Source organism: Vigna umbellata, chromosome 6, assembly GCF_029865625.1.
Source record: "Vigna umbellata cultivar VRB3 chromosome 6, Vumbellata_1.0, whole genome shotgun sequence".
Classification (NCBI taxonomy): Eukaryota; Viridiplantae; Streptophyta; class Magnoliopsida; order Fabales; family Fabaceae; genus Vigna; species Vigna umbellata.
In genome coordinates this window covers 12,122,955-12,136,005 of record NC_142170.1, presented here as the reverse complement: position 1 = coordinate 12,136,005, position 13,051 = coordinate 12,122,955, and the positions used below count along the sequence as shown (strand labels likewise).

Here is a 13,051-nt window from a genome sequence, read left to right as displayed (position 1 = left end):
TATTTATTTTGTTGTCTCATTAAAATTATTTTACTCTTTTATCAATATATTTTATTTTTTATTATTTTATTTACATTTATTTTACTAGTACATGTGTATATAAGTTATTTTACCTTTTTATTCATTTATTTTATTTTTTATCTTTTAATATTTATTTTATTGTCATATATACATATATTTTATTTTACCTTTTTATCCATTTATTTTATTTTAAAACTATTTGTTTTATTTTTTAATTTTTTTATATTTATTTTTTTAATAATTTTTCTATTATCTATTATCTATTACGTAAAATTAAACTAATATTTAATATCTATTATAAAATGATAAAAGAGGATTTTGGATACTTAAAAAAGTTAAATTTAAAAATATATATTATATTTTTTATTTTTTTAAAATTTCATCATTTAAAAAAAATAATAATAGTAATACCTTCATCTTAAGAATAGCTATAAATAATAAAAAAATTATATTAAGTTATAATATATATATTTTTAATTATTGAATATTCTTCATATTTTAGTATGTAAGGTTTAAATTGATATTACCTAATAAATAATTATATTAATGACATCTATATTATTTAGATACTTAAAAAAAATTAAATTTAAAAAATATATTTTATTTTTATTTTGTAAAATTCTATCATTTAAAAATAATAGTAATAGTAATAATTTTATCTTAAGAAAAAATATCAACAATAAAACATTGTATTAAATTATTATATATATATATATATATATATATATATATATATTTATATTTATTATTGAATATTTTTCATATTTTATTATGTAAAGTTTAAATTGACATTACCTGATAAATAATTACACTAATCACATCTATATAAAATTTTGTATTAAATAAGTATAACAAAAATCATTAAATAAATTATTTCATACGTTGATTACAAACAATATTATATTCTTTTACAAAATTATATCTTATCATATCATCATACAAGAATGAAAAAGGGGTTTATAAGGAGGATGAGTAATTTCTTTTACAGGTATGTTACAGGAGTTAATCATAAATTGTATTAATAAAAATGATTTGCTGGTTAAGAAAAAGAGTTTATTAAGACGGTGTCCTGGAATCAGTTCATAGTAGTTAAATTTTGGACTGTATCACATTCATTTTTTATATGTATTGTTCTTTTGGGGTGTATTTTCAATTGTATTGGCAGGTTGTGACAATTTACGTTTGTAGTAGGGTTGAAGTATTTTCGAAATTTTACTTAATTAACTAGCTTGCGTAATTTGGAGGAATACGGGACTGGTGGTTGTTGCTATTGATTTGGGAACTTTCACAGAGCAAACATGACATTGAAAGATCGGTTATGTTTGCAAAAATGGCAAAGAACCAAATTTTGGAGGAGGAAACAATGAGAACCTAGTCATGTGTTCATGTCAGAGAAGGAGCATCTAACTCTTCAGCAAATCAAAAGGAACAACGCCGTACATACCAAGCATAGACATAGATAGAGTATGTCTTAAGTTAAATATTTAAGGATAGTATTCTCATACATAATCGTATCACTTTAGTACTATTAATGGACCAAGTTGTAACCAGAAAAGTGGTGCATTCTGTATGAATATATATATATATACACCTTTAATAACAGATGAGATAACTTTATGCTGTAACTTTCCTCTTTTTTCACATGACATGATTTCAGCTGTTGAAAAGTGGATACGTATATGTTTGCTTCAACAGACATTTATATATTTATGTTCTTTCTCAATCTCCGTATATATATATATATATTACTTTATAACTTGGTTTTATAAAATTAAGGTAGAGTTAAAATTTGATTGAGTCAACCTTAAAGTTTTGGGGGCACTGAATCAATCTTAATCTTAGGTATGAAAAATGGTCCCTCCCTTGATGGTTTGGAGACGTTTTCGGGATAAACAACGTTGCAGGCCATGTTTTTCTTTTGTGGGATGCAGGCCATGATAATGTTACAATAGGGGGTGACAGTTGTTCAATAAGCATTAATTGAATCCACACGTATTTAAATATATCATTTGTAAATTCAGTTATTATAAAGTGAACTCAATAAACACAATTAATGTTTATTACCGAATAAATAATAAATAACAATACTTGTATACATTTATAAATAATCTGGTTAATACACAGAGACAATTAAAAATAGATTATTGATAAGAATTTAGCTGTGAAGCAACAAAATTAGAAGGTAGTATAAGAAACGAAAAGAAGAAAAAGGAATGGAAGATGGAATCACAGAAACCAAGTGGCATGTGACTCACTCTACCAAGTGGGGCAACTTGTATCACTACTATACCTCAATGCTAAACCCCACTCTGTCTTTTCTTTCCTCACCCACCAAACTTCATTCTCCCTCTCATCTCACTCTCTAACATTTTTCATCTAATTTTTCACTTTTTCTATGCATGCTTTCATTATTCTCTCTATTCCAAGACAACATTTCAACAATATCTATCACTTAATTATGTTTTATTTTATTATTTTGACAGTTTCTCTTCAATTTTGAAAAAAATAATCACCGGGTAATTTCCCTGTAAGCAACCAATCATGCAGTGGGTCCTTACGCATGTCGCTTGCTTTCCTCCTCAGTGATAGGAACCTTTTCTGTAGAATCATATCATAATACCAATAATAACTCCACGCAATAAGCGCAGGAAAAACCTACTTCTTCTAAAACACTGATCAAGGGACCTACTTCTTCTTAAACCGAATGTAATACCCAATCTAAGCGCACTTACAAAATAATTAATTACAAAGACAAAATTGTAATTCAAAAATATTCAAAAGAAAATGTTAATAATTTTTCTCTTCTTCTCTTTATAACGGTCGGATGATGTGATACCAGAAACGTTCCACATAGACGCCGTCATCCCGACCCTTTTCCCGGTAACTTTCCGTCACTTATTTTCAAACGTCCCTTAACGGTCTTCAAATTCAATTTCCATTTTCTTTTTTTTTATATACATAGTTTACTTTTGTCTAATTGCACCACTCTTTTTTTTTTTTTCCTTTCATTATACTCTCTCTTTACACCATGGGATATATACATTAAGCATAAAAAAATAGAAAGAAATATCTTAAAGGCATTGGTTGTGTTGTGTGTCATGTACAACAGTCTTTGACTCCACGATTTCTCACGTGAAGTTCCGTTTGAAACAGAACACACTAGAAGGCCGGCACACTGTAAGTTCCGATTTCAACTCCGCAGCAGATTACTCTTCCTTCTCGATCCACACATTTCACTCTTCTCTTCGCAGCCTCACTCTCACACCACACATTCACTATTCCGTCTCGCGGATCGCACCGGAAATCGCACGAAGTGAAAGGTCGCCGGGAGAAGTGTTTCACTGATCGCGATTCGCCGCGCCGATTTAGAAGTGGAACCGCAATGGAGGCGCAGCAGAGAAGGGGAGGAGGCGGAATGATACCGTTGTCGCCGTCGCAGACGCCGCGCTCCAGCGATAAGCCGGTGCGAGATCTGCGATCTGCGGATTCGAATTCAAACAGTCACAGCAAGTATGATAAGGACAAAGGCGTCAATGTGCAGGTCCTCGTACGGTGCAGGTGAGTTTGACTCGCTCTAACTCGGCGCTGATTCGGTCATTGAGCTTGTTTAGCGTTTTACGGCTCCGAAACTAAAAAATGAAATAAAATGGAATCGGTGTCGTTTTTGCAGGCCATTGAGTGAAGATGAAATGAGGCTGCACACGCCGGTTGTGATATCGTGTAACGAAGGTAGACGAGAGGTTTCAGCTGTTCAGAGCATCGCCAACAAACAGATCGATAGAACCTTCGCGTTTGACAAGGTTTTCTGCATTTTCCTTTTTTTAAGTTATTGTTATGTTCTTTGAATTGAAGATAAGAAAGTGTTGTTGTAAATTGAAGGCTCGAGTTAAGAGAGAGAATTTCTTTAAATGTACGTTCTGATTTCTTGAAGACAACACCGTTCAGGAATTAAATTTTGAATTTGAAGTTCTTTTAATTATTGTGACATTATTATGCACCAACTCTCTTATCAATCGTAATCATGATATTGATAACCGTGCGATTATACTGATTTTGGTTTATTTTGGCGTAGGTGTTTGGTCCTAACTCTCAACAGAAAGAACTGTATGAGCAGGCAGTGTCTCCTATTGTGTATGAAGTGCTCGAGGGCTATAACTGCACTATTTTTGCGTATGGACAGACCGGGACAGGGAAGACTTACACAATGGAAGGAGGTGGAAGAAAGAAGGTTATTCATGTCACTTAATAAACTCTATGTCATTTTCTCATTGCTTTGTATTGAGATCTGTTTCTTTCTTTGCTGCTTGATTTTGTAGAATGGTGAATTTCCGAGTGATGCTGGTGTCATCCCGAGAGCCGTGAAACAGATTTTTGATATATTGGAAGCTCAGAATGCTGAGTATAACATGAAAGTAACGTTTCTAGAGCTTTACAACGAGGAAATAACTGATCTTTTGGCCCCTGAGGAGACAACAAAATTTATAGATGACAAGTCTAGGAAACCAATTGCTCTAATGGAGGATGGGAAGGGGGGTGTTTTTGTTAGGGGTTTGGAAGAAGAGATTGTTTGCACTGCAAATGAAATTTATAAGATATTGGAAAAGGGTTCTGCAAAGAGGCGTACAGCTGAGACTCTTCTTAACAAACAAAGCAGTCGTTCTCACTCCATATTTTCTATCACAATTCACATTAAGGAATGCACGCCAGAGGGTGAGGAAATGATTAAATGCGGGAAGCTAAATCTTGTGGATCTTGCAGGCTCTGAGAATATTTCACGATCTGGTGCAAGAGAGGTACAGATGATGAAATGTTGGCACATGCATTTAAATGGTAAAAATGGGAAAAATTCCTTGTTTGGCATACTTCATGGGAGATAACTTATTGTGGTCAGGATGTAAGAATATTGATAATGTCAAAATTGTGTTAATATCGCTTCATTGTATTTCTGAAATTGAATTACCATTTGGGCCTTGTCTATTTATTTAGTGTTTTTCACTGCTGGCATCACCTCTGCCTCTTCGTTCTATGGCATTTGTCTGAAAAAATCATAACTTTAGAGCTTCACTATGGAAAAAAAAAATACTTGCAGAGTAGAGCAAGGGAGGCTGGGGAGATTAATAAAAGCTTGCTTACACTTGGTAGAGTGATTAATGCTCTAGTTGAGCACTCAGGTCATGTTCCATATAGGTATGAGTAACTGCAACTTTTGTAGTAAAGTTTCTTTTTCCTTTTTTGATTATTTTTAAATGTTGAGAGTGCTTTTATTAATTTATTATATCAGGGATAGCAAATTAACCAGATTGTTGAGGGATTCCTTGGGTGGTAAAACCAAAACGTGCATTATTGCAACAATATCACCTTCCATTCACTGTCTGGAAGAAACCCTTAGTACCTTGGATTATGCACACCGTGCAAAAAATATCAAGAACAAACCAGAGGTGACTTTTTATAGTTGCTCCTTCGTTTTGATTAACCTTTTGCTCCTTTTAACAGGCAGCAGATGATTTCTAATAGTTTAAAGTTGATTGTTTTTTCAGATTAATCAGAAAATGATGAAATCTGCAATGATTAAGGATTTGTATTCTGAAATTGACAGACTAAAGCAAGGTTGTTGACTGTTCCATATTAGTGTAGCTTATGTCTCTTTGTTTTTTCTTTGTGCTCTTTTTTCTCTAAATAGAGAGAAATAGTCTGCTGGTTGTTTCTTTCTCTTTCTTTCCCTATCTGACGATTCATTTCTGAAATGTAGTGTTTTTGTTTTGTTTTTATGTTAAACAGAGGTGTATGCAGCAAGAGAGAAGAATGGAATCTATATACCTCGCGATCGCTACCTTCATGAAGAAGCAGAGAAGAAGGTTTCCTTATAAGTGTTTAAATATAAATTCTGTTATAATTTGGGAAACATAAATTCTGTTATAATTTGGGAAACATTCCTAATCTTAAATTTTTACTGTGTTTTCTAGGCAATGGCTGAGAAGATAGAACGCATGGAACTAGAAGCAGAGTCTAAGGATAAGGTAGATTTCATTATTAGTTATACTACCACATTTATTATGTCTATTGATTACTTAGCTATTGAAGCATGAACTGGCCTTATGTGTGTAGCAATTGATGGAGCTTCAAGAACTCTACAATTCTCAGCAACTTTTGACTGCTGAATTAAGTATTAAACTTGAAAAAACTGAGGTAAAAGTGGCTGTGCTTAACTGCATTCTTTAGTTCTGGACTTTTTATCTATTCAAGAATTGAACTTACTTCTGACATCTGTATTTTCAGAAAAGTCTAGAAGAAACTGAGCAGTCGTTGTTTGATCTTGAGGAGAGGCACAAACAAGCAAATGCAACAATTAAGGAAAAGGAATTTTTGATATCAAATCTCCTAAAATCTGGTTAGTAATTGTGCCATTTGTGTGTTTATTAAATACGTTTTCTGGGTCGGTTCCAATGCTACTTGTTTCATGCCTTAGGTCATAGTTCCAATCTTTTGATACACGTGTAGAGCATTGGTTGAATATTGTTACACGTGTAGAGCATACTTCCAATCTTTTTGATTTTAACAACTTTTCATGCCTTTTCCAGAGAAAGAACTTGTGGAGCGTGCTGTTGAACTACGAGCAGAGCTTGAGAATGCTGCATCAGATGTGTCAAACCTGTTTTCTAAAATTGGTGAGTACGATTCTCTGGTGGTTTTCTGAAATTGGAGAAGCACGTAGTTCTGACATCAGAGATGAAATTGCCTTTTCCAATCTTCAGAGCGGAAGGATAAAATTGAAGAGGGAAATAGAATACTTATCCAGAAATTCCAGTCTCAGTTAGCTCAACAACTTGAAGTTTTGCACAAGACAGTTTCAGCTTCAGTAATGCATCAAGAACAGCAACTGAAGGACATGGATGAAGATATGCAGTCTTTTGTATCAATGAAAGCAAAGGTGGGATTAACAAAGGATGCAAAATTGTATTCATTTGCTAAAATTCAGGTTCTCAGATTTATGAATTTCATTATGGTATGATTTTGAAGGCTACTGAAGATCTTAGAGAACGAGTAGGAAAGTTGAAAAACATGTATGGTTCTGGTATCAAAGCTCTGGATGATTTAGCTGAGGAGCTTAAAGTAAATAACCAGTTAACTTACGATGACTTGAAATCTGAAGTAGCCAAGCATTCATCTGCCTTGGAGGATGTAAGTTGTCTTTGACCTTAAAGTTGGTTAATTAAGATTTTTGGGCCTTTTTAACTTAATTTATGTGGTTCAGCTTTTTAAAGGAATTGCCTTAGAAGCTGATTCATTACTAAATGATCTTCAAAGTAGTCTTCACAAGCAAGAGGCGAATTTAACAGCTTATGCTCGTCAACAACAAGAGGTCTGTTATTTTTAGTGTTTTGACTGAACTTCTGTAACAGAGATCCTGAATTTTCTGCTATTTTTCATTCAGGCGCATGCTAGAGCAGTAGAGACTACACGTGTGGTTTCTAAAATAACGGTGAACTTTTTTGAGACAATAGACAGGCATGCATCTAGTCTGACGCAAATTGTGGAAGAAGCACAATTGGTAAATGATCAGAAATTGGGTGAACTTGAGAAGAAGTTTGAGGTGATTGCAGCACCTTCTTTTCTGACAATTGCTTAAATCATGGTTTGATATGGTTTACACTCATTTTCTTTTCTAACCTTTGATGATTCTCATTCTTTGCTGGGTCTTAGGAGTGTACTGCCTATGAAGAAAAACAACTATTGGAGAAAGTGGCAGAAATGCTAGCAAGTTCAAATGCAAGAAAGAAACAACTGGTAGCCTTTGCTTTTAATTTACCTGTAATGACGTCCACGAGTACTTACAATGAACATAACGTTCCTTTTGATATTATCATTTCAGGTTCAAATGGCAGTCAATGATCTTCGAGAAAGTGCAAACTGTAGAACTAGTAAGCTGCGACAAGAAGCATTAACCATGCAGGATTCCACTTCTTCTGTCAAGACAGAATGGAGAGTTCATATGGAAAAAACAGAATCCAACTATCAGGAAGATACCTCTGCTGTAGAACATGGGAAGAAAGACCTTGTGGAGGTTCTTCAAATCTGGTATGTATGACCTAGGAGAATGCATATTATATTTCCAGTCTACTATTCTCTTCTATTTGGCATTCCTGTACTGAACAAAAACTACTGCAGCCTCAACAAGGCAAAAGTAGGTTCACAACAATGGAGAAAAGCTCAAGAGTCTTTGCTTGGCCTGGAGAAGAGAAATGCTGCTTCTGTGGATACTATTGTTAGGTAGGTATTGTATTCCCCAATAAAGATGTAGTCGAAAGACAACCTATTTTGACATTGCTATATGGCCAGGGGAGGAATTGAAGCTAATCAAACTCTACGTTCTCGTTTCTCAAGTGCCGTGACAACTACACTCGAAGATGCAGGAATAGCAAACAAGGATATTAACTCATCCATTGATCGTCAGTATTTTGCGTTACATCGATGCATCATCATTGTTGCCTAGGTTTAGATAATTCCATAAATGTCATCTGACAAGTTTAAAACACTTGCAGATTCGTTGCAACTTGATCATGAAGCTTGTGGGAATCTGAACTCTATGATTATTCCTTGCTGTGGTGATTTGAGAGAACTAAAGGGTGGTCATTACCACAAAATTGTAGAGATAACTGAACATGCAGGGGAATGTCTTCTCAACGAATACGTGGTAAGAAAGAGACTTAAGGACCCAAGTATATGTTTTAGCCTCGACAAATATTCACTGGTTACTGGTTTCTAATTTTTCATGTTTAAATAACTGCCATACAGGTCGACGAACCATCTTGTTCAACACCAAGAAAGAGACTCTTCAATTTGCCCAGTGTTTCATCCATAGAAGAACTAAGAACCCCATCGTTTGAGGAGTTGTTGAGGTCATTCTGGGATGCAAGATCTCCAAAACATGCAAATGGAGATGTTAAACACATCGGGGCATATGAAGCCACTCAATCAGTTAGAGATTCCAGAGTTCCTCTTACTGCTATTAATTAGGGACAGTCGGAATTCTGTAAATAGCATATTGTTCAGATATAATTGCATAAAAATATATATTCATTTATTTTATTTTTTGAAAAATAGATGAAAAAGGAAAAAAAGAAGCCGGAATATGTAAAAGGTTGTCATTTTGAGATTGGTACGCACTACATTAATATAATTTTTGGGGGTGTTTGTATTAGTTTTTGACATTGCCACACCGATGGATTTTGTAATAAATTAGTAGTGGGAGACACGCAGTACAACAGTACGCTGAGACAAAGCAGGATAAGATGAGCATGAACGTAACGTTTCATCTGTGGGTGCCTAAACAGATAAAGGAATTTGCTTCGTGGTTGGCCTAAATACGGGTGTCAGGAATGAGAGACAAAAACCAAAGCTTGTACAGGCTGGTAACATGTGAACACATAATTCTCTTCATAATTGAGCGTACGGTCAAGGGAACAACTAACTGTCCAAGGTTGTGCTGGGTTTGGTACAGATAACTGGGTCCCAGATTATGCCTGTCTGTGAAAAAGCTGCAGCTTCTGATTAGAATACTTTGTACCTTCTGTTTCAGGTTAACAAACTCCATGTTACCAAGGTCTACCACAGTTAGTAGAAGCTGTTTGTTTTTTTGGGCATGTTATGTTCATTCAGTTTGTGGTCAGTTAGAGAAGACTTTTTGTTGGAAAGAGTAAAAGTTCTTTGGTTAATGTTTATGTTACACAAAAATTAGTTTCTATCTACGGATTAGGAAATATTTTTATGAAAAAGGGCAAAAACATGAATGTAAGTGACTTACAACTTTTTTTCAAAGACTGATTAGCCCGTTTTTAACACTCCATAACTATAGTATTCGCTTTTCTATATCTCTGTTTTTCTTTTCTTCCTTTCCTTATTCGAAGTACTGCACATCGACAAGACTCGTGCATTTGACACAGGTGTGGTAATCAACTAAACTAATTGGTGTTAGACTCATACACGGACAACATATTGGCTTATATTTTGAGGCATCGTCAAATATGCTTAGGGTCAACTATTGTGAAATATGACAATTGAAGGCTTATTTCATTTGTAATTCATTAATGTTATTCGACACTTAATTCATCCTTCTTATTGAGGCTCACATTCTTTCACTAGACACTTCACATCAAATAACTGCAAAAACTATTTATGGTTGCTTCCCTGTATGCGTATCCTATCTTTCAATAAATAAATAAAAGTATTAATAATTATAATAAATAAATATAAAACAAATATTATTTTTCTAAAACAATCTCTTTTTCTTTTCATTTTCAATTACTTCCTCACCCTCTATCTTTTATCATTACCACTTACATACAATAAGAGAAAATAAAAGATTAGGATAAATAACGAGTGTGTTGGAAATAAATCAAGTAAGTGTGACCTACACTTGCTTTAATAAATTGTTTGCAAGCGTAAGTTTTTTCAACACCAACTAAAGTTGCAATTTTCGTAAAGTTGTAATTTCCGTGAATGCATCTACCAAAAGCTAGCGTATTTTGTTGTTTTGTTTATCTATGTGTGTTGAACGAATAAATGAGAAAAGCTTTGGTTTCTTTGGGTTTCAAGTTTCTGAGTGTAAGTTCCATAATGTCTCACTGATTCAAATTAGTATCGGAGCTCGTTAGATCTAGCACTGATTTCATGAGTTTGAGAGCGTCAGTAAAAAAATTGAGTGTGTGAGGACCAAGAAAGTTATCACTTTATCAAATTTGTAGAGTCGAGAGAAAAATGATAACAAATTACAATATTATTTGGTCTGGTCTCAAATTATATGAGAAACTATATTACACTCGTTGGATATTGTTGATGTCCACCTATTTGAAAGCTCAAAATATTTGAAACTTTATTAAACTAGATATACAACAAGGAGCTGATGATACAACTCAAAGAAAGGAATGATTGACGTTATCACAAATTTACCAAGGTGTAGACTATTCAATTTTTGGCAAAATAGCAAATGCCAAAACAGTCAAAGAAACTTGAAACATTTTGAAGCTGTCATACAAAGGAGTAGAGAAAACTCAGAAACTCAAATTGTAATTCATGAGTCGAGAATATGAAAGATATGAGATGTCCAATTCATAAACTGTGGAACAATATTTTTCACATATAAAAAACCTTGTTAATAAGATTACGGTATATGGAGAAGACATTCCTGAAAACAAGGTGGTGGATAATATTTTATGCACCTTGCCAATGAAGTTTAATCATGTCCTGAATACAATAATTGAGTCCTACAACACATACACCATGATAGTTGCAGAATTGCAAGGTAGTATTGAAAGCCATGTGAATAGAATTTTAGAAAAAACTGAAAGAGAAACGGAGAGGCCTTGAAAATCTAGGTGAGATCCAATCATAGTAAAGACAGTAGAAGTCGTGAAGGTGAAAAGATAAATTTTAAAGGTAAAGGTCGTGACAACTTTAAAGGAAAAGGTCTTTGTAATTTAAATCAACAATGGAAAAACAACAATTTGAAGCCCCTAATCAAGAAAGAAGTGGACACAATTTTAGATCTATCAATCATGGAAGAGGAAGATGAGGCTTTAACTACCAAGGAAAGATAAATTTCAGTTGCTACTAATGTGGAAAGTTCAGACATAGAGCGACAAATTGCAAATTCAAACACTAGACAAATATAATAGAAAATTAATATGAGCATACCGTGGAAAGTTTGGACATAAAGCAACAAATTCCAAATTCAAGCAATAGACAAATATAATAGAAAATCAGTATGAGCATACTGGTGAAAGTTCTAATAACCCATATATTTTACTTTTAGTAGCAAATAATCTTATCGGCGATGAAAATATTTTGTACTTAGATACTAATTGCAATAACTACATGTGTGGGAAAAATAAATTATTTACCTTACTAGATAAAATTGTAAAATGTACCGCGAAGTTTGGGAATAATACAAATATTCCAATTTTTGGTAAAGAAAAAATTGATATCAAATTAACACATCATTCTCATAATTTCATCTTTGATGTCTTCTATTCTCTTGGTTTTCATGAAAACCTGTTGAGTATGAGACAACTATCAGAAAAAGGCTACAATATGTAGATTAGTAATGGATAATGTACTTTGATTGATAAAAATGAGAGATTTATTGCCAAGGTAAAAACGATTCCTAATCATTTGTTTCCTTTAAAAGTTCAACATAAAGATGATTGGCTATGACACATGCTCTTTGGACACTATCAATTTTCTGGATTAAGTTTTTTTTGTCTAGAATAAAATATGTATCTTTGGACACTATCACTTTTCTTTCTGGAAAATTCATCAAATAGATTTTAAATCTGATGACCTAAATGATACTTTGGAAGAAGTGTATGTTGAACAACCTGTAGAACATGAGATTGAAGACAAAGAAATAAAATCTACAAATTGAAGAATTATATGGCTTAAAGCAAACACCTAAGGCGTGGTATAAGAAAATTGATTCATTGTACATAATGATTTTCAGAGATGTCCATTTTAAACTTACTTTATATACTAAATTTGTTGACCCTAATAATATTCTTATTGTATGTCTTTAGGTTGATGATTTGATTTTTACTAGTAATAATCTAAAGATGATTATAAAATTCAAGGAGACCATGATTAAATGTTTTGAGATGACAAATTTGGACCTTATGTCATATTTTCTTCGTATTGAGGTCATTCAACATGATGCAATTTTCATATCTCAAAAAGGGTATTCTACCGATGTTTTGAAAAATTTAAAGCCAATATCAACACGGATTGAAGAGAAGTTGAAACTAAAATGATAATGGTGAAAGAATAATTAATTCAACATATTACAAGAGCTGAATTAAAAGACTTAGATATTCTATTACTACTAAAATAGACATTGTCTTTGGAGTTGGATTATTGAACATATTCATGGAATAACCATGTGCATGTCATTTACAAGGAGCAAAGAGAATTTTTAGATATATCAAAGGTACCATGTTGAGAAATTTTAATAATATGAAACTTGTTTATATACAAATAGTGA

At 33.2% G+C, this 13,051-nt stretch overlaps 1 protein-coding gene and 1 pseudogene across 2 annotated transcripts; both read left to right on the top strand.

Moving 5' to 3' along the window:
- Nucleotides 1-3,044: 3,044 nt before the first annotated feature.
- LOC124830809 (kinesin-like protein KIN-5D) lies at nucleotides 3,045-9,688 on the top strand. Of its 2 annotated transcripts, XM_047304641.2 has the most exons (23): nucleotides 3,045-3,198; nucleotides 3,273-3,579; nucleotides 3,692-3,821; nucleotides 4,094-4,249; nucleotides 4,338-4,814; nucleotides 5,111-5,208; nucleotides 5,303-5,459; nucleotides 5,559-5,628; nucleotides 5,800-5,876; nucleotides 5,985-6,038; nucleotides 6,127-6,207; nucleotides 6,298-6,409; nucleotides 6,600-6,686; nucleotides 6,774-6,949; nucleotides 7,039-7,200; nucleotides 7,274-7,381; nucleotides 7,454-7,612; nucleotides 7,723-7,806; nucleotides 7,892-8,097; nucleotides 8,188-8,289; nucleotides 8,359-8,468; nucleotides 8,562-8,713; nucleotides 8,815-9,688. In XM_047304641.2, the coding sequence occupies exons 2-23, from the start codon at nucleotides 3,404-3,406 to the stop codon at nucleotides 9,034-9,036; spliced, it is 3,156 nt and encodes a 1,051-aa protein (XP_047160597.2). In that variant the 5' UTR covers nucleotides 3,045-3,198; nucleotides 3,273-3,403; the 3' UTR covers nucleotides 9,037-9,688. The 2 variants fall into 2 exon arrangements, with proteins under 2 accessions (XP_047160597.2, XP_047160596.2); XM_047304640.2 differs by having other exon boundaries at nucleotides 3,091-3,579.
- Nucleotides 9,689-11,244: 1,556 nt separating this feature from the next.
- On the top strand, nucleotides 11,245-12,231 carry LOC148196801 (uncharacterized; annotated as a pseudogene).
- Nucleotides 12,232-13,051: the final 820 nt, after the last annotated feature.

Coding starts and splice junctions, on each gene's coding strand:
- LOC124830809 (XM_047304641.2), top strand. CDS start 3,404: ATGGAGGCGCAGCAGAGAAGGGGAGGAGGCGGAATGATACCGTTGTCG. Junction 5,629..5,799: donor AATTGACAGACTAAAGCAAG/GTTGTTGACTGT, acceptor TATGTTAAACAG/AGGTGTATGCAGCAAGAGAG. Junction 5,877..5,984: donor ATGAAGAAGCAGAGAAGAAG/GTTTCCTTATAA, acceptor TGTGTTTTCTAG/GCAATGGCTGAGAAGATAGA.